General features: G+C 39.2%; 1 protein-coding gene across 1 annotated transcript in view; it reads right to left on the bottom strand.

Annotated features, from left to right (window-relative positions):
• The window catches only part of SLC38A9 (solute carrier family 38 member 9), a 91,809-nt gene extending 77,865 nt beyond the window's left edge, over positions 1-13,944 (bottom strand). Inside the window, 4 exon segments of the mRNA XM_078153196.1 lie at positions 6,603-6,755; positions 8,669-8,782; positions 12,884-12,925; positions 13,529-13,944. Of these exon segments, the coding sequence (XP_078009322.1) occupies positions 6,603-6,706 (104 nt within the window). The 5' untranslated portion in view covers positions 6,707-6,755; positions 8,669-8,782; positions 12,884-12,925; positions 13,529-13,944.
• Positions 13,945-22,440: the final 8,496 nt, after the last annotated feature.

Genomic DNA, 22,440 nt, shown 5'->3' with positions numbered 1-22,440 from the left:
ATGGTAACCATTGTTTACAGACCCCTGAAGGTCATTCTTCTTACTCCCTCAATGAGTTCAATACCTAGCTCACAATTTTTCTCTCCCCTCCAATTCCTGCCCTCATACCAGGGAACTTCAAAATATACACGGATTCTCCCTCAAATATCCTAACCACTTAGCTCCTCAATTTACTCAATTTCCATGAGCTATTCCTGAATCCCACCTCAACCACACTCAAAGACGGTCACACCCTCGATCTTGCCCATTATCCACAAATGTGCCACCTCCATGCACAAGAATTTTGAAATCTTTCCTTCATCTCTTTAAGGTAGAAGCTTATGGAGTTAGCAATGGGTACAAAATTTGAACAGAGCTTATTGATTTGAGGAGGTATAAGTTCCAAGCACATGGCTAAATCAGTTCATAGTTCTACCAGTAGTCAGTTGTGTATCTGTCCTCCCACAGCCTTTGAAACAACTGCCATTTTCCCTTCTGGGGCATATTTGATCATGACTGGCATAAGGTGGAACCTCAGAGTTTTTTTAACTTTAATTTCCTTCTCCAATTCATTTTACAGATGAGAAAACTGAGGCAAACAAAGTTAATTGACTTGCTCAGGGTCACACACCTGGGAAGTATCTGAGGCCAAATTTGAACTCAGGAAGGCGAGTCTTCCTGACTCCACGCCTGACAATCTATCCACTGAGCCACCTAGCTACCCTACAGAGAATTAAATATGAATAAGCAAAAGTCCTGTCTGGCTGAAGCAAAGGCCCAGTTAAGATTAGATAACATAAATTCATCTTAGACCTAGTCAACACAATTGTGTGAATTCCTCCAGCTCTATTCAGCAGCACATGTATAGGAATGAAGAAGGTAGATGGTTGCTGTCAAAACACAAACAAGACAAGGGAGAAGCGATTCTAGGGCAGAGGAGAGTTTGGGGTTGACCTGGCTCACAAAATGGCAGAGATTGGGAAGGAATAATAGTACAGCCAGAGCAAGGGTGATGGTTGGGAAATATCTAAGGAGCGGAATGATTGGAGATCAAAGAGAGGCTAAAGACTAAGTTAGGAAGAATAAGGCACAGGAAAAGATGGAATAAGCCTGGCAGGGATGCCAGTTTATGTGCTTCCTTCTTGTTCAAGTTCTGGTTACTGAGACTACATAAGCTCCTAAAACTGTCAGCACTGCATGAACTAATAAGGAATATTTGAGGATGATTAAAATTGCAATATAATAAGCAGAGATGGCTTTAGGCATAGGTGAAATAAGTGGGATTCTCTAGATATGAAAGATAAAAGAGAAGTCCCCCTACCTGAAAAAAGACCCAAAAGATCACAGAATTAGAGCTTTAAGGAACTTCAGGGAGCATTTAGTCCCATTCTCTAATTTTACAGATGAGGAAACCGAGGTCTAAGAAAAGGTTAAGTTACCTGTTCAAGGTTATGCAGCTATTAACAGTGAGATGCAAACCAGGTCCTTTGATTCCAGACCAGTGAGTGTTCTTTCTACTACACTATGCTGGCTTCTTAGGTGACCCATTGGCCTCCCAGAGACTCAAACTTTTGGAGGTAGTTGCATAACTTGATGACTAGGAACAATACAAATTTAAGTTATCTGATCTCAACTTAGCACCCATTGCATCAAGGCAGTATTTTCACTCCTCCCTAATTAATTCTCAATCCCAATCAAACAGCTGTTTGAAACTTTTTGTTCTCTCCTCCATCATCCCACAGCACCCTCTAACCCCCTTCTCAGCTGAGGACCTCACCTTACATTTTGGGTTCAAAGGTTTATATTACAGTCTTATTGTTATACTAGCATATAGAGAAATAGCACATAAGACCATTAACACTTTAATGGCAATTAGCTGACCAGAAGACTTACCAATTCTGTCAGCTGAGAAAGAGACACAGTAAAGTTTAATTTTTAGGGAAAGAAAAAGAGCAGGGCCCACAACCTGGGAAGGATGGGTCTGACAAAGTGGGACAGCGGACATTCAATAGGCAGCACGAAGACACTGAGCATTCAGGGAGAGGGGGAGACCTAAAAAGAGAATGAAAGACCCAAAACTTAAACTTTATCTACAATTTTACCTATTCCCTGACAGCAGGTTTAGTAAAGGTGATACCAGAAAACAGAAAAATAAAGTGCAACTTCAGCTTTTTCTTTGGTTACCTGAATGCCTCTATGCTCTATCACAGAAAGCTGTCAGAATTAGAAGGAGCTCTGGAGATCATCTACTCCAAATTCCTGATTTACAGAGGAGAAGACAGGACTAAAGAGGTAAACTAACTTACCCAAATTCATATATCCAGTGACTGGCAGGCAGAGCTCACTAACGTAAAGAACTAAGGCTCTTTCTACTCGGCCCAACATAATGAGATGGTCACCTGGGTCTAGTAAGATCTCAGGTCCCCTGAGAGCTGAAGAGACCCAACAGACCACTTCCTCAGTCTGATGAGGAAGGAGACATGGAATGAATTTCAGTGAAACAGACTAGATAAATCAGTAAGTAAGAAAAAGAAACTACTAAACATAGTAGCCCTGTGTCTGATAAATCCAAGAAAACAAATCACTGGGGAACAATTCCCTTTTTGACAAGAACTGCAGGGAAAATTGAGAAGAAGCTTGGCAGAAATTAGATTTAGACCAAAACCTTAAAACATGACTCATGACAAGGTCAAAGTGGAGATGTGAACAGAATCTAAAAGACCACATCATAAAAAGATTAGAAGAAAAATGTGGCTATGAGAAGAATTCTGAAGTAAACAATGCAGAGAAAAGATCATTTAAAAAAGAGATCATTTTGACTATATAAAACCAAAAAATATTTTGCAGAAATAAAATTATCAAAAAGAAATGGTAGAACAAGAAAATATATGCATAAATATTGCCAAGAAAAGTCTGATATTGAAAATATATAGGGAACTGACTCAAATATTTAACATCAAGAGCCATTTCCCAATAAATAAGTGATCAAAGGGTATGAACAATGTTCAAAATACACAGCGAACTATAAATGACCATATGAAAACATGCTCCAAATCACTAATAGTAAAAAGAAATTCGAAGTGTCTGGCATATAGCAAGTCCTTATTAAATGCTTGTTAACTGAATGAATGAAATGCAAAGAAAAAAAAAGTAGAGTCACTGAAGCAACTTTTTTTTGAAATGGAGAAAAAGAACAGATGGAAGACCAGAAAGGATGGCTTTGAAAACTACAGACTGAGCTTATTAAATGTTTTTTTTATAATGCTTTACATAATAGAGATCTGAAGTATCATTTATGATTCTTTTTTTCTATCTTATCATGTATATGCAAACACTCATTCTATTTAATGTTTCATGATTTCAGAATAAAAATTAATCAAGAAAGACAGAGATTTCATCTCATACCCTGCCAACTGGCAAAAATGACCCCAAAAAAAAGATTAATGCTGGAGGAGCAATGGAAAAATCAGCACACTGACTCATAAGTGGTAGAACTGTGAAGTGGCCCAATCATTCTAGATACCAATTTGGAATTATACAAAAAGAATGACTAAATTGTCTACGTACCCTTTAACCCATCAAGTGATCTCACTATTGGGAATAGACTTAAAGGTCAAATATAATAAAATATCCGTAACAGCATTCTTTGCAGTAGCAAAGTTGGCACTCATCAATTAAGGCATGCCTACAAGAACTGGCATATGAGTGTAATGGAAAATTATTATACAGTGGAATGACAAATATGAAGAATTCAGAGAAATATGGGAAGATACATATGAACTGAGAAGAGAGAAATAAGCAGAACTGAGAAAAAAACAATGACTAGAATAATGTAAATGAAAAGACCACTAAACTAAGTTTAACTTCATAACCTAAATATCGATGAAGGACACAAAGAACAGATAACAAAGCCTACATCATCCCTAAATAATAATGATGATGATGGCTAGTGTCTCTTTAGAGCTTTAAGGTTTACAAAGAACTTTACAAATATTATCAAATTTCACTCTCACAACAACCTTGGGAGGTACTATTATCCCCATTTTACAGAAGAGGAAACTGAGAGTGAGTGAAGTTAAGTGTTTTGCCCAGAGTCACACAGCTAGTAAGTGTCTGAGGCAGGATTTACACTCAGGTCTTCCCAACTTCAGGTTCAGTGTTCTATTCACTGTATCTACTGCCTAAAAACAGAGAGGTGGGGGCTCCTGAATAGAACACTGCACACATTGTCAGAATTAGTCACTGTATCAGATGTTTTTTGCTTACTTCAGAGTTTCTTGACCTTTTTTGATGTCATGGACCCTTTTAGCAGTCTAGCGAAGGCTATGGAAAAATGTTTTTAAATGCAAAAAAACATAAAGATTATAAAGGAAATCAATTACATTGAAACAATTATCAAAATATTTTTAAAAACTAGCTCAGAGACTCCAGGTTATAAACTCCCAGTTCAGTTGTTTTTATTTGTCACAAGATGTAATTTGTATAAAATGGTTATAACATAAAGACAAAAGAGATCTATAAAGCATATTTTAATAAATAAATGAGGAAGTCATAGGTTACATGGAAGGGAATTATGGGGAGCAGAAAAAGGCTTGGCCTGGGAGGGAGGAGACAAGGATCCTTGTGTCAGCTCTGACAGTGACTTTCTACCTCTGGGCATGAGTTTTCCCTTTCTAGGATTTAGCTTCTTTAAATGATTTCTAACATCCCTTTCAGCTCTTAGATTCTAGGATTCCCTTGAACAAAGAGTTTAAATCAGTGTGGCAAATCAGGATCATGGCCTCAAAGTAGGAGGTGACCATGGAAGTCAGCTAGTCCCACCTTCTGCCCAATAAAGGAATCTCTTCTACAAGCCCTCCAGACTATTTACTATATTCATATTTTATATTTACTTCTCTGTGTAATTTCACCCAATTAAAATACAAGCTTCTTGAACACAGTAACTATTTTGTCTGTGCCCGGAACATAGGAGGTAGGTACCTACTATATGTTTGCTGAATGAATGACTGTTCCTATAAATTCAATAAACTAAAACCCCTATCATGCTGAAGGTGAATCAGAGAAAAAGAAGAGGATAAACAAAAAGAGAGTAAAAATAACCAGACACCTCAGTTTACATCAAAACTGATATCATGGCTTCCAGCTCCCCTATGTGGTAAAACTAGAAAATGTCATGCTAAACTAAGTCTTAAAAGTGTGAACAATAGCTTCTTGGTTTTCTGGCATTTAAACATCTAGTTGTGTTTTTTTGGTTTTTTTGGGTTTTTTTTACTATAAGAGCCTGTAGTATTTCTTTGTCATTTAAATCAAACCAGTGCTATGATTTAGGGCATGAAGACTAGCAGTTTCCATTCATCACCTCTCATTTTGATTTATTCAACTCTACATGAGGCCATACAATTTCTATTTAAGTTATAAATGACAAAGAGCACTGGATTAGAGGAGGGCCTAGGTTTGAACTGTAGTTCTATTACTTACTATCTTTGTGGCCTTTCACATTCTTCTGATCAGAATATCATTTATAATTTCAAAATTGACAAATATCAATATTGCTAGTATCTATACAAGATTTGTAATTTTATCAGTATAGAAGCTTCAATGAAGAACTTCCTTTATCAGTACATTTTCTCCTACTTATCTTATTAGAAGGCTGCCTGGAGCACTGAGAGCTTCAGGATTTGCCCAGAGCCAGTATGTGGGTAGAAGCAGGACTGGAAGCTAGGTCTACTGGAACCTGAGGACTAGCTCTCTATCTACTGTGCCACACTGCCCCCCTCACATAATTACCATTCCTTTTTTTTTTTGGCAACTGGGGTTAAGTGACTTGCCCAGGGTCACACAGCTAGTAAGTGTCAAGCATGTGGTCTGAGGCCAGATTTGAACTTAGGTCCTCCTGACTTCAGGGCCGGTGCTCTATCCACTACGACACCTAGCTGCCCCTCATAATTACCATTCTTAAAAAAACAAGAATGAAAAGTCAAGGACACTACCCCACCATGATGAGGAACTACAGTAAAGCTTTAGACTACAAATCAATTTCCAATAAAAAATAATAAGTGTTTTCAGCAAATAATTACTCAACCCACAAATTACAGGGGGACCGATCATACTATCACATAACATGCTATACATTTTTTTTTTGTGGAGGAAGAGAAAATTGGAACAAAGGGAAGGCACATTTAGTCCATAACATATAAATTAACTGGTCATTTTTATTTTAGTCAGTAGTTACTAAATAAAATCATTTCTATACCAAACATTTTTTTCTTGAAAAACTGAAAATCAATAAACTTATGGCATTTTTCAAATAGTTTTGAGAATTTACTGACAATGAATGAATCAATCCCAGACATTACATCATTGAATGTATGTATGACTTGTTATATAAAGTAAACTTTTACAATGAGTTTGATAAAAATCATTAAACATAAGGGTAAATATTGCCACCTGAAAATAAAATCCCAGGAAATAAGATGAGACACTGGCTACTTGATTATCAAATCAAAATTTGTTTTCAATTTAACTTTTTTAAAACACTAAATATTCTAATCATAACACTTGCATAATTGTACATAAAATACAAGGGTCAGGGACTATTGGTTCCTAACAAATAAAACACTCACCTTTTGGACCTCACGTCTGCTGCCTCAAACTGGATGTTCATAACTTGAGGATCTACTTCATTATTCACCTCAGAAATGAGGAGAGGTCTAGAATCATCATCCATATTTGAAATGTGAATTTTCTAAAGTCTCTGAGTTCTGAAGAATTTTGACCTTTACAGATAAAAAGATAAGTAATTTTAATTCTCTCTATAAAAGACATGATTTTGATATTTATAAGGTTATATATTTTATGTAGAACCAAAAAAGTACAATCATGAAACAATCCCTGAAGACACATAAGAGATGCCTGAAATTTTAATTTTGTAGCAATTTAGTTTTGGTTTTTTTTTTTTTTTTTCAGTTTAAGAAGTAAAGAAAGGAAACAACATAAATTGAAGGGAATCGCTCCTAACACCTCAGGGAGAATTTCCAGTTTAGGAAGCTAGCCACAAACATAACTCAGCTGAAAGAAAAAGAGGTTGAGTTAGCAGAACACAAGACAGTTGGCTACAAGAAATAAAAATTTTGTGCTGGTAACATTTTCCAATTACCATAAACCAAGCTGGCCCAGAGAGAGATCCGTCATTATTAAATGGTAAGGTATGCATAACTGTATTACCTACTAAATCTTTACCTATATTAAACTGAAAGAGACTTGAGAGGCCAAAAAGCACAACTTCCTGAATGTTCCATGACAGTCATATTATAGTAAATTACAAAGTAAATTAAAAATAAAAATAAAACCAATTCCTAGTCTAACTAAAAAACCCTGGACATTATTTATGTGTAAAAACATAAATATATTTACATATATAAAAACACACACACACACAGCATATGGGGACAGACAACTGAACACATACATGCCTGGAAAACACAATTGATATCCTGTGCACAGTATTTACAGTGAGATGGGGAACTCTGGGCCTTCGGTTTCATTTCATCTATCCCTTAAGTCAAGCACAAGAGATGATAACATTTATGTTGAGAAATGCAAAACCACAAGTTTTAAGTCTTTAGGAACTTCATCTCACAAAACCACAAGATGGTGCTATGCCTCCATGAAAGGGCCTCATTTTTTGTATACATTTTGTGACTTTTTGAGTCTGTTTTTCTTTTCATGGTCAGAAGTGAGGAAGGAAACAGAAAATGGATCTCTAGTTTCTATTATCTACCAAAATTTACTCATGACACAAAAATAAGTCCATCAAGTGATTTGTCTGATTTGATGGAAGATGAGATGTCTTATTATAAGGTTATATTTTTTTCAGTCTTACTATTTTGATCCATTAATTTCTAAAAATTGAATTGGTATTTAAGTCAAACCAGGATTTTTAGTCTTGACTAGGAAATTTCCAATTTGATTAACTTCTGTAAGAAAAGCTCCTTGGATAGAATGAATAAAACCATGAAGTTTCAAATAGCAACCAGTGAAAACTAAGTGATTTTAAGGAAGCCAAACTTAGAACGGGACTTGAAAAAAGATATAAAATATTGTGGGAAGGATAAAATTTAGGTTTAGGTTTTAATTTCCTAAAAATCCAGAAAACACCCTGGTAAATCATGAAATTAGTTATAACACAGAAATTCAAAAAGTCTCTCTGAGTAAGAGTCAAAAATCCTAGTGCCATGTCTCTGCCTTCCACATGACAAACAAACTCCAATTTCTAGTGTTCCTGGTAATGCTCAGCTTGTTGAAAGGAAAGGGAAAGGGGTAAGAATGAGAGTTATCTCTGTATTCAAAGGGGAAATGAGGTGTCATGTGGAAAAAGTGATGACTTTCTCCATTTAGCCCCAGAAGGCAAACCTAGGGAAAAAAGAAAGTAGAGAAAGGAAAAACAAAATTCTGTGTACAGAAAAACTTATTAACACTTACAAAAGCAGAATGGACTGCCCATGACTAGAGGCCTTCAAGCCAACCTTAGATTGATCACATGCGTGAGATATTGGAGAAAGGATTCCTATTCAGCTGGATGAGGGAGCCTCCCAACTATGAGAACCTGTGGTTCCCTGACCTCAATCACTGCGGCCAAAAAGGAAATAACACAGATGGTGCAAAGAATTAAGAATTCAAAGAAAGCTACCTAGATTAGACTCGAGGATAATTGATCAAGAAACACCCATAAAGATCGCAGGGAAAGATATTTCCTTATACAACGCTGCTTACAATGATCAGGAAACGTCAGGGCGCTCATAGTCTACAACAAAACAGGAAGAACAAAAGCTATCAGTCATTCATTCTGCAGCAGTGAAAGTGTAAAGAGTCAAGCCAATATTCGAACAAAACAGGAATGATAAGGAACCCTCCTCCATTCTGGCATTCAGCACTTCTTTGCTCAGTAATGCTATAGGGTTGCAAATATGATATAAATACAAACTTTATTGCCAACTGTGTTTTTAAAATAACATCACTACCTGCCATAGGGTCTACCGTAATGATAGTGGGCATGGTCAAGAAGCTGCACTTAATGAAGTTATAAAATGGAGGTCTCAGTAACAACTCCCATTCTTTGACACAATCACAGTATCTTGGGGTTAATGGGTCCTTAGAGGCCCTCAACTTTAACCCACGTCCAAATAAGAATCCTTTCTACAACATATCCCACAAGGCATAATCTAGCCAACCTACCAAGGCAGCTCAATTCCACTTATGCACCTAGTTGTTAATATTTTACACTGAGACTAAACGTCAGTCTGCACCTCCCCACCCTGATCCTAGTTCTGCCAAACAGAAATATACAAAATCAATAACTAAGCACTTATTAAGCACCTGTGTGCTAGGCTCCATGCTGGGCAACGGCTATGCAAAGACAAAAAGGAACAGTTCTGCCTTCCAGGATTTACGTTCTACTGAGGGGACAACATATACATACAGAATATACAACAAGTACAAAAAGATTACATAGTAATAGGGTGAGGCATTAGCAACGAGGAGGGTAGGGAAGGCTTTATGCAGAAAGTGCCATCTGAGGGTTTGTTTGCTTTTTTTGGCAATTGGGGTTAAGTGACTTGCCTAGGGTTACACAGCTAGTAAGTGCCAAGTGTTTGGTCTGAGGCTGGATTTGAAATCAATTCCTCCTAACTTCAGGGCTGGTGCTCTATCCACTGCAGCTAAGTTGATTTCTTAAGAAAAGCAGAGGTCCTAAGAGGCAGAGGTGAGAAGGTATGTTCTAGGCACAAGAGACAGCTAAGGATGGGAAGTAAGAGCAGAACGATGGCCAATTTGCCTGGGCCTCAGAGTACCTGAAAGAGACTGATCTCTAATAGGGGTAGAAAAGTGGAAGTTAATAGAACCAGAAGGGATGTAAGAAGCCACTGAAATGAATCTCCTTATTTTACAAATAAGGAAACTAAGGCTGAGATGGGTTAAGCGTCTTGCCAGCTAGTGTTTAAGGCAGGATTTGAACTCAAGTTTTCCTAATGCCAAGCGAAGCACTCTGAGAGACTTTAAATGCCAAACGGAAGAATTTACATTGATCCTAGACATAATAGGGAGCCACGGGAATTTAATGAGTAAGAAAGCGACATGGTTAAACTTGCACTTTTTAGAAAAATCATTTTAGCAGCTTTGGGGAAAAAGAATTGTAGAGGAAAGAGACCTGAGGCAGGGAGACCAATTAGAAGGTGATTGAAATGATCCAGGGGATAAGCGATGAAGGCTTAAAAACTAGGGTTGTATATATGCCTGTGGTGCCAAGAGGATAAGAGTGAGAAATGTGGAGAATACGTGAATCCCTCTTCTACATGTGTTGTTGTTCGGTCATCTTCAGTAGCGTCCAACTGTTTGTGACCCCATTTGGGGTTTTCTTGGCAAATATACTGGAGTGAGTTGCTATTTCCTTCTCCATCTCATTTTACAGATGAAGAAACAGGCAAACACGATTAAGTGACTTGCCCGGGGTCACTGTCTAAGGCCACATTTGAACTCAAGAATATGAGTCTTTCTGACACTAGGCATGGCGCTCTAACCACTGCCCCATGATAGTCCTTCAAATACCTGATGATAGCTATCCTAACTTCTTTAATTTTCCTCTCCTCTACACTCAACACTGCCAATTGCTTCAGCCAATATTAATATGGTGATCTCAAGCCCCTCACCATGCTGACTGTCCCACTCCAAAATGTGGTGCCCACAAAACCACAAAGGGCAAAACTAGGGCAGAGCATAGAGGAAAGCCTAAAATTATATTAGTTTTTTGGCTGCAAAATCATAATCTGACTCTTATGGAACTTGCACGCCATTAATCCTTTTCAAATAAAGTGCAGCCTCGACATGGCTCTCTTGTACTGTATTTGGAGATACCTTTTGAACCAGTGTATAAGACTTTATATTTATCTTCATTCAACTTCATCTTCTTAGATTTGGTTGACTATTCTAGCCAGTCAACATCTTTTGGGATCCTGAATTTGTAATACAAATCTGATACAATGGCTATTCATATCTTTCTCTGCCCTCTTAAGAGCAGGAACTCCTGTCATTGTATTCCTAGCATCTGGCACAAAGCAAGTACTTAATGTCTGACTAGTTCATCCAAGTCATGGACAATAATTGTAAAGAGCACAGAACCAAGTATATATCCCTGGGGCACACTATTAGCCTTCCTCCTAAGCCCAAGGTTTTCGAGCTATGGAGCACAGACCCCCAGAGGATCCACAGATAGATTTCAGGGGATCCTTTAACTTCAATAAGGGGTAAATTATACCTTTATTTTCACTTATCTCTAAATGAAATTTAGTATTTCCTTTAATTATGAATATGAGAAAGGGTCCATAGTCTTCACCAGTCTGCAGAGGTCCATCACACAAAAAAAGGTTAAGAACTCCTTTTCTAGGATAACATAGCACTATTAATAAAGTTTCAGTCCAGTCAATCAATGTTACAAATTCCTCTATTACCGTCTAGCCCGCATTTACCTACCTATAAGACAAGCATGAAAAACTCTGTCATATGCTTTGCTGGTATCTAAGTAAACTACACCCGATTTAACAGGCTAATTAAGGGCCCAGTCTTTAAAAAAAAAAAAAGGAAATGAGGTTAGTTTGATAGGGACTTTTCTAGATTAAACCATCCTGACTTTTTGTCTTTTTGTCATTACCCATTTCTTGAATAATACCTTCTGGAATTCTGCCAGTAAGTCCAATTCACTAGTTTATAATGAGTTGTATTTTCCATTCTCTTCTCTTTTGTGAAAACGGAGACAGTTGTTGTGATCTTTCCTCCAGTCTTTCAAAGATTCACAATAGTGATTTCACAGATTCTTCAGCAGTCACACCTACCAGTTTTCTACCCTGTTTCTACCAGTTTGCAAACTGAACTCATTAAGGGCAGCTAAATACTTTCTCTTTATATCCCTATTATCTTGAATAGCAACTTATTACTCCAAATAGCCATTTTTGTTCTATCCTTTCTAGTCCAATGATCATTCTCCTTGGTAGATAAAACAAAAACAAAATAAAAGTTGAATAGTTTTGCCTTTTATCTGTGGTAAGTTATCAAGTTTCACTTGCCCTGAGCAGCAGCACTATCCATCTTCTAACTGCTTTTCCCCAGTATAACTAAAAACAAAATAAACCTTCATTTTCTTTAGCTTTCCTCATCAACTTTAGTTCATTCTGAACTTTGGTGTTTCTGACATTTCTTACAAGACAATTAGACCACACTTTAGTGTTTATCCTCCCTTGACTGCCCTTCTTCCTATCTTCTGGGTACGACTTTTCAAAATCAAAATTTTTACCTATTTATCTTTATGCTGTTATATAATCTACAGTGCACATGTACATTTAATTTCCTATTATGAACTAGTAATGCCTTCAGTAAAATGTCATTCTGTAAAATAATACATGGCATATTTTAAGGTCAGAATGAATGGGACCACTAACTTTTCCTAAGAATTCAAGATAGATAGTATTAAAAGCACTGAGATGGAATCTAAAGATACTTTATTTTCAACTAACCAATTTATTTCTAGAAGCAGATGAGATCCACTGTAGATTAAATTCTCCAAATAGTATCATAAAGTGGAAAAAGCAATGGGATTTGAATCTGAGGATAGAAACTCAAATTATGTCAAAGGTTCCCTTCCAGCTCTAAATCCTGGAATCTAGAAGTAAGGTGGAAAATGTTTTTCTCATGCCAAGAAAGCCTAGGCAGCATCTCAGCTTGCTACCAACCATGTTATATTAACATGATACAGGTGTAATGCAAATCTTGATTTGCTAAATTGGGAAAAAAGCAATGCTAGGCTGGATTTATCAATCTTCAATAAAGACATGAAGAAATAAGTTTCTTCACTAGTTACCTGTTGGCCTGCATATGAAAAATCCTTTTAGGACCGGGAATGCTGTAACAGGAAAGAGGAGGCACATTAGATTTCACCACAGTAACAAATACAAAGCCGATACCCTTTTTAAATTGCCCTGCCCCTCTCTAACTTAGGGATGGAGCAGATGTCACACCCTTGATTTACAACTTCACAAATTCTCTCTGATTCACAGCTCTGCATTACTGCCAGGTACTACTGCCTCACACTCCTTTCCCGGGAATCCCTCATACAACCTGGCCCAAGTCAGAGGCCCTACTACAGGACACTATGCTGGGGGGTGTCTGCAATGTCTCCTCCCCATTCATGCAGTCTTGCCTCAGGTCCCGCAACTCCCGCTGCGCTGGGGTCCTCGGACAGGTGGATTTCTTTTCCCCGGCCCCAAACCAGACTGCCCAGCCCCCTGCCCTCGCGCCAGTCCCCGGGGCTTCTACCCACGAGCAACCCCTTACATTCCCTTCTTACCCTCCCCCCGCCCCATATCTTCATCCTTCTCTCTCCAGCCCCGGGACCTAGAAGCATGGAAAGCTTTTATTTTGTTTTGCAAATTAAACCGCCCCTCCCTGGCAAGCCCCTCTCCCCCAGCCCCCAGCCCCATAAGTCGGGGATCCCAAAGCGCTTTACCGACGTTCCCAGCTAGGATCAGCCCTTTCGAGCCCCGCTGGTAGCCCTCGGAGATGGAGGCTGGATTCTGTATTTGTCTGGAGAGAGACTGAAGAGAGAAGACAGAAGAGAGACGGGGCGCCGGGTCTACCTGCCGGGGCGCGGGGCGGGTGGGCACGGAGCCACAGCGAGGACAGGACAGCGCTGCCAATGAGCCCGTAAGCCCTACTCAAAAAAGCAGCCGTCCCCCGGCTTTCCCTAAACAGGAAGTGGCAACTTGGGCGGGCCGCGAGGGCGGACGGGGAATGGAGTTCTCGCCGCAGGCTGTCCTCGAACCTCTAGACCCATGTGGACTACAGCCCCCACAAGGCCCCGCGGCAAATCTGAGCTCCTTTTGGAGCGCTAGTCTAAGACTTGCTCCAGAAAAGGAACGTGGGTGGCTCGTCCTCCACGGCCCCCTCCCTACCTTTACCCATCTCCGGGGACAGTCTCGGGGGCCCTCCGGAGGGGCTTTGTAGTCACGAGCAGTAAGGGCTTGTGGGACGCACAGGGACCCCAGCCCGGACTCTTCTGCTGTAGTGGCTGGGCTGCGGTCACATGTCTTTCTCCCTCTCCCCACCAAAACCCCCCCGGGCAGCCGCAGGAGCTGGTTTGCTGATCCAGGGCTTCTTGTCTTGTTTGCGAGATAATTTGTCAGACAAGCAGAATGTGCGCTTTTCTCTTTTCTGGGGTCAGAGCGGACTAGCTCGACAGTAATGTAACTTATCTTTTAACAAAACACCTGATTCCGGCAAATATGTGGAAAGAGCCCTGAGAGTGTACTTAGAAGACATGGGTTCATAGCCGAGACTTTGTTGTTAAGTGACTTGGAACAGTTTATTAACCTCTCTGGACCTCAGTTTGCTCATCCATAAAATGTAGGGTCAGAACAAAATCGAACATTCTTAACTTTTTGTGTGTCATGAGCCCCTTTGGTATACTGGTGAAGCCTGTAGACAGGCTTCAATGTAGACATTGACTCAATATTTTTTAAGCATAAAATACATAGGATTACAAAAAATACCAATTATATTTATTTTCCCTTTTTTTCCCCTTTCCCCCCTTTTTTATTTTCAGTTCCAAATTCTCTTCCTAACCTCTTCCCTTTCCCTGTCCTTTGAGAAGGCAAGGAAAATAAAACTCGTTACTAATCCATAGTCATGCAAAACTAATTTCTGCTCTAGCCATGTTCCCCAAAAAACAGGAAAAAGAAAGAAATAGAATAAAATATGTTTCAGTATGCACTGAGTCTATCAGTATTACCTGTCTCTGGAGGTGAATAGCATGTTCCATTATGAGATCTTCAGAATTGTGTTGGTCATTGTATAAACTTCTCTTGGTTCTCTACTTTGCATCAATTCATACAAGTCTTCCACACAAGAAGAAACCAATTATATTGAAATGCTTTTAATAGAAAAAAATTTTAAAACCAAGTTATCCCCCCACTTCCCATTAACAATTTCTAAAGATGATTTCTGGGGTCTTTTCCAACAGTAGCTGAAAAACTGCTAGTCTATGAAGACTCCCTACCACATTCATTCCTTATGATATGACAAATCCTGAGTTTTTCCAATAACCCCATCCTTATGGCCACCTTCACCTTCCATTCTTGGAAGATGACCTTCCCTTCTACGTTAACTGAGAAGATACCAAGTAATGTGAGAACTCTTTCAACTTCCTTCTCCTTCTTAAGTTCTTTATTTCCTTTTATCTTGTCTCTGAGATAGAAGTGTCCCTTTTTGTTAAAGCTAAGCCAAACAAGCTGTACTCTTAAGTCTCATCCTCTTTGACTTCTCTAAAATGAAACAATTGGATTGTAAATTAGTTAAAGATTAGGTCCTGCAATGGCATGCTGCTACAACACTCCCAAGTGCTGGCAGAACCCAACAATAAAATAGATAATATTAACATGTGATTTCTAAGTCAATATACAGCCCTTGGGGATCCTTAGGTATATTTTAGTGTCCTCTGTTTGTATCTGAGTTTGACACCACTGGATTAGATGATCTCTAACATCCTTCCAGATCTAAAACTATGATCCTGACTGCATGAAAACAAACACATTAATGGACTGTTGGTGCCCACCTATTCTGGAAAGCAATTTGGAACTATGTCCAAAAAGTTACTAAGTTGTGCATACCTTTTGACCCAGCAGTAACCATTATTAGGCTTATACCCCCAAAGAGATCAAAGAAAGAGGAAAAGGACTTACATGTACAAAAATATAGCATTTCTTTTTGTGGTAACATTTGGAAACTAAGGAGGTGCCCTTGGGGCACGAGGAATGGTTAGACAAATTATGGTATATGAATGTAATGGAATACTGCTGTGCTGTAAGAACATGAAGTGGACAGTTTCAGAAAAACTGGAGGACTTATTTGAACTGATACAGAATGAAGTAAAGTAGAACTAGGAAAAGAATTATATAATAATAACAAAGCCCTTTATAACCTAACTTCCCTCTACCTTTCTTTTTACATTTTACCTCTGTCCTCATCCTTCCTTTGCCATCCAGTGACACTGGCCTCCTTGCTGTTCCTCTAACAAAACACTCCATCCCCCATGCCTGGAAGGCTCTACTTCATCTCCGTCTCCTGGCTTCCCTGGCTTCTTTCAAGTCCCAGCTAAAATCCTACCTGCTACAGGAAGCCTTTCCTGATCTTCCTTAATTCTAGTGCCTTACATCTATTTATCCTGTTTATAGCTTATTCATACGTATTGTTGAACCCCTTCCCATTAGACTATAAACTCTTTGAGAGCAGAGACTGTCTTTTTCTGTTTTTGTGTCCCCTATGACTAGCACAATGCTTGGTGAATATTAAGCACTTAAAAATGTTTATTGACTGATGTACAAAAGTGTGTCTAACATAGCACTGCCTTTGGCAGCCATCTCTCTTAATTTGGCAATTAAGTCAAATGTTTGCTGGCTAAGGTGTTTTCTGGGTTCTTTTAGTCTCCTTGTTATAGCAATTAACTTACATTGGTTTAACTTCTATAGGAAATTATTGTAGTCAATGTCAATTTCCCATTTTTGACTTTACTTTTACTTTATGAGTCAATAACTCATTTAATTCAGGGTTAAATCTTAATAGTATACTGTGTCATTTTCTAAGTCAGTGGTCCAACAGTGAGTGCCTAGACAGCTAACTCAAGGATAACTCCCATGTCCATAATGTCTTTTCCTTTTTGTTAAAATGTACTTTTCCTAAATGTTTCTCATCATCCTCACCTTTCCCCACCTTTGCATTGGTATATCAAATATCAGAATGTCTATTAATTTGATTTAGAAGATCTTATCAGTTTCTTCATAGAATTTCTCTGCCACTCAAACAAACACTTATAAAGCACGCCAGTGACTCATTCACTCTTTCATCTGGTTTCTGCTTCTAGTACTCAAATTTTGCTTTCAAGGGTTTTACTAGAGCCCCCTGTTGGTGTCTCCTTTTATTCAGTATAGGACCTTCAGAGCTCTTGAAAGTCATCCGAAGTCTTCTCTGTTTCTGGACACCCAAATATCAGCTACCTGAACCAATTACAGCAACTATTGCAGAGGGAGAAACAGACTAGCAAAGAGGGAAAGAGTCTTCCAAAGACAGAGAAACTACCAGAAAGAAAAGGGCCCTCTTGGCATTGATCAAGCTGTGTTCTGTGGGGAGGAAATGTAAAATGAACAACTCAGTTGCAGATATGCCAATGAGGCTTGTGTGAGGGACTGTAATCATCCTATAATTCTTTATTGCTAAGTATTCCTTTTCTGTGTAGGATTAAAACTATCTTTCTAAGGTTGCTGCTTAGTCCCTGTGGGCGGTGGCCATGGCTGAGGCTGCTGCTTCCCAGGGTCTCTGCATCAATGCCCTACGACGAGCAAATGGATATCAACTGAAAATGGTAATGGAGCAGTGGGAATCAGCAATTTTGCACAGGAAGAATTGGGAGATGTAGTTTAGTATAATCTTCCAGAAGTTGGAACAAAATTGAACAAATAAGATGAGTTTGGAGCTTTGGAAAGTGTGAAAGCTGCCAATGAACTCTATTCTCCACTAACAGGAGAAGTAACTGAAAATAATGTAGCTCTTACAGAAGACCCAGACTTCTCAACAAATCTTGTTATGAAGATGGTTGGCTGATCAAGATGACTCTCAGCAACCCTTCAGAACCGATGAACTAATGAATGAGGATGCATACAAGAGACACATAAAATCTATTGAGGATTGAACACTGGACCTCTGAATAAATTAGTATAAGAATACAGCCCAGTATAGTTTTATTCTAAATTAGTGGTATATGGAAGGTTAGCAACTTTAACACTTCTGAAACAATGCCATGGTATGCAAAAAAATCATAACTACTCAGAAATGACTGGACAAAAATGCTTTTTACTATTCACACCTTTTGCACCACTTTCTCCTAAGTATTTTCAAGTTAATGTCTGTCTTGTTCTGAATTCATTGCTTCATGTGTGGTAAAAATGAATTCTAAGGCCATGTACTTCAAAGCTAGAATTTTATCTGTAAAAAGCCTTAAATCAGTAATGTAATGGCCATTCAACCCCATCCATCACCAGTTTTGTTCAAAATACATTTGGTTTTCTGTCCATGGAAATAATTTACTGAGATTGGTTAACTGGCTGGTATCAGATACAGAACAATACCAACTTAATTTTTGAATTAACTGGTTGGCTGAAGCTATTTTATACAGATGAGGCTTCAACCTTGCAGCAGAATAGGTAATGAAATTTAATAAACTTTTTAAAAACCCTGTTTGATTCATGTTTGCATTCTGAGTGTTGTTTTGTTTTGTTTTTACTGTCCCCACCCTATTCTATATTGAAAAGACCCCTTAGACTAGAACCAAAAATAAAATTGTTCTACAAGAACCTCAGGTGGGGGATTAGGGGGAGGGTGAGTTGAAGCACTGAGGAACCCAGTTCTCCTATTGAGGAAACAGGTGTGGGGGAAATAGGAACCACAATGATGTCACTACATCTTGAGCAACTAACAATGTAAAAATTCCCCCCCAACAACTTCTTGTTGATTTTTTTAGTCATGTCTGACTCTTTGTGACCCTGTTTGGGTTTTTCTTGGCAAAGATACTGGAGTGGTTTGCCATTTCCTTCTCCAGCTCCTTTTATGGATGAGAAACTGAGGCACACAGGGTTAAGTGACTTGCCCAGGGTCACATAGCTGGTAAGTGTCTGAGGCCAATTTGAACTCAGGAAGATTAGTCTTCCTGACTCTAGGCAATCCATCCACGGAACCACCTAGCTCCTGGTCTCAACAGCTTAGTGGCCTAATATTAGAAAATCCCCAAACCCTATGTATGGATGTAGTAAGGATGGTCTCATCCACTATTTTAACAACTATTTGCTGTCCTTGGATAAAGGACCCTGAAGTTCTGCCTAAAAGGACAATTTCTACAATTGTAAAAGTGATTGGTCTCTTCCTCCTTGTCTTCTACCCTTGAATAGGAAATGATTTCTTACTCTGACAATAAATCTTACTAGTTGCATTCCAAATATTTCCCCTTTCCTCCCTTGGGTGATTCCCCCTCTTTCTCTACCCCTCCCTCTCTTGTGAAATGCTTTACTTATATATACTGAGTTACTTCAGAGTACTGCTGATTGGCTATGTGCTCTAAGTGGGCCTGAAAGGTTATAAAAATCAAGTTTTGTATCCCAGGAATTGGAATTTGCTATTAACAAGAGCAGATTCTTTAGCATGCTCATAAAACTCTACTTTCAGTCTGGCCTCCTATCTTTGACCTACAGTAATAGACCACCACTGATGGGGATGCTTCTACCAAGAGGTTGAGAGAATTCTCAACACAGACAATCCTAGAGCAATGAACCCAGAGTAAATTGTGAGGGAAAATATAGGACTGGAGAAAGTCTCTAGCCTCTGTAGCTTCAGTCTAACAGTGCTTACTAGAGTGATATAAAGAACTCAAAAACAATCTCAGTGGCAGAAAGGGACAGATGAAAATAGGGAAGCAACTTATGCCGCTTCTCTCTTCCTACTAGTCTAATACCTTAAATATGATAATGTCAGAATCGCAGAATTTCAGAGTTGAAAGGGAAGAACTAGTCCAACCTATACTACCCCCTCCTTGCCCAAACTCCTACTACAACATATAAAGACAAGTGATCGTCCAAACTCTGCTTGAAGACCTCCAATGAAGGGAAACCCTCCCCCCTCCAGAGGCAGCCCGTTCCCCTTATACAAATAAAGCTTTAATTGTTAGTTTTTTTTCCCCCCTGAAAAGCCTAAATTTGCCTCTGCAACTTCCAACCCCTGCTGCTGGTTCTTCCTTCTTAGGAATGAATAATTGAAAAAGCACTTACTATATGCAAAGCACTGTGCTAATTTCTGGAGATAATAGAAACAGAAGAGCATGACAGAATTTGCAATTACATTGAAACAGAGGACTAGACATATAAGTTTCAGCTGCAAGCCCCTTAAGTGTTATGGTCCATGGCAAGGCAGATACGGTCCATGGTGAAGCATCTTTGTTAATGTCATTTCTATTGATGATCATTTTTGTTTCTGATGTTGAACTATTGATGGTGCCAAGGACTGTTGGAGATACCTTCTCTTCCCAGTGTTCAGCAGCTGTGATTGCTGAGGAGGAAGGGGCTATGGTACCTGAAGAAGCAGTTGCCAGGTCACACACTCACAAGGGCTGCTTCCCAAGATCATGGCTGCAGTTGGTAGTGGTGGTAGCCTGGTAGGCCCCTTCTCTGCAGGAATCATTCCTCTCAATGACAGCTAGAATTCTAAGAGGGCTGGTAGTCCTAGGGGCACAGCTATTGCCATAGCTCCCGAGTTCAGGGTCCTGGACTATCTCTAGGCTCCAAGGGAGATGGTGGTCAAGATGGTGGAGGGGATTTGACTTGCCAGGCACATGCTGCCTCTTGACTCTCCCTTGATCTTTCTTGCTGATTTAGCTAGGCTGGTTTGCCTCACTAGGTGGCAGTTGGTTGACAGTTGGTGGAGACAGCTGACCCCGTCTTCACAGGAATTGTTTCCCAGGCTGTAGAAATTGGGTATGGAAACAAGACCTGAAACAATCTAGAGGGTACTGCCACTCCCAATGCTCCTGGGCTTACTTGTCTGACAGTGGCAGTTAATATTGGTAATAACGAGGAAAGCAAGCTTCTTCTACAGTGATTGCTGTCCTCAATGAACACAGAACACCTGGACTCAAGTCTTGCCTGAAGTATAGCCTGGCTGTATGACCCTAGGAAAAACAGAATTTAATCCCTCTTCCATATGCTAGCCCTTCAAATGCTTGAAGGCAGCCATCACACTCCCCCAAGTCTCCTCTTCAACAACCCTAGTTCCTTCAACCAGTCCTCATGTGGAATGGCCTCAGGGCTCTTCACTATCCTGGCTGCCTTCATTTATGTGCACTCTTCCTCAGTAATGACTGGATGAAAAATTGTTTATTAAAAGTTCTCACTGTGCCGAGTTCTGGGACACAAGCCCTGCTGACCCTGATTGCATGCACTAAGACCTCTCAACTCTTTTCTAATAAACTGTGGTCTTAACCATGACCTTGTACTTGTGAAGTCAGTTGTTCAAATCCAAGTGTAAGACTTTATCTTCATCCTTATCATGCTTTGCATGAACTTTTTTTTGGGGGGGGGCAGGATCTGGTGCCTTTACTTAGCTAAATGAAAAATAATGATTACAACCCAAATGGTAGTGAATGAGGATGTTCACCTTGCCAGAGAGGTTTATGTTCATTATCAGAGGTATGTATTTAGTAAATTCAATATTGCACATAAAGTCAATATAATTCCTGCAGAGCAACAAACTGTAGTTCTTGGTCTGAGCTTTGGGAGCCTTTATCAGTTCTAACAACTCCTCCTTATATTAACATAGTTTTAGTAATTGAATCCTTGCTCTTGGTGCATTTTTGACTTACTGTTTTTTTTTAATTAAAAAAAAATTTTTTTTAGGCAATTGGGGTTAAGTGACTTGCCCAGGGTCACACAGCTAGTAAGTGTCAAGTGTTTGGTCTGAGGTTGGATTTGAACTCAGGTCCTCCTGACTTCAGGGCCGGTGCGCCACCTAGCCTCCCCTTGACTTATTGTTTTATCAAGCCTGCTTATACCCCAAAATCTGCAGGATGAGAGAATCTTCTAGGCACTAGCCGTGAGAATAGCTGAAAGCTGAACCCCATAAAATTAAAAGGGTACAGTGATTTTTGTAACTTCTATTGTGTGTTGCCAAATTATTCTCCAATAAGAGCCTACAAATTTGCAATTCAACCAGTGATGGTTTTTCGCTTTTCTAGTATTGTTTTGTTGCTTTTAATTTCTTTTTACTGCTTTGATGTTGACATAGTACCACAAAATTATTTTGATTTGCATCTGTTTGATTTTTATAATGGTTGGGCATTTTTCAAGTGATTATTTACCTAACTTCCCTATTATCGTTGAGGATACCACCATCCTTCCAGTCTCCCAGGCTTGCAACCTAGGTGTTATCCTTGACTCCTCACTCTCTCTCTCTCCTCCTATATCCAATCAGGGGTCAAGTCCTGTTTTTCCACCTTCATAACATCTTTTCCTATGTGTCCACTTCTCTTCTTTGAAACTGCTGCCATCCTTGTCACCTCTTCATGTTACGCTTAGATTACTGAAACAGTCAGCAGATTGGCCTCCGTTCCTAAACTTTCTTGCTACTCCAGTCCATACTCCACTTGGCTATCAAACTAATCTTCCTAATCAGATCAATCCATGTTAGCCCCATTCCATAAACTCTGTGGCTCCCTATTGCCTCTAACATCAAATATAAAATCTTGTTTGGCTCTTAAAGCTCTTTATAACCTGACCTCTTTGTCCCTTTCCAGTCTTCTTAAACCTTGCTTCCCTCTAATAACCTGTCATC

Source organism: Phascolarctos cinereus, unplaced genomic scaffold, assembly GCF_003287225.1.
Source record: "Phascolarctos cinereus isolate Bilbo 61053 unplaced genomic scaffold, phaCin_HiC Scaffold_4;HRSCAF=312, whole genome shotgun sequence".
In the NCBI taxonomy this organism is placed as follows: Eukaryota; Metazoa; Chordata; class Mammalia; order Diprotodontia; family Phascolarctidae; genus Phascolarctos; species Phascolarctos cinereus.
Note: the sequence above shows the minus strand (reverse complement) of the source record. Positions and strands in the feature narration are given on the sequence as shown.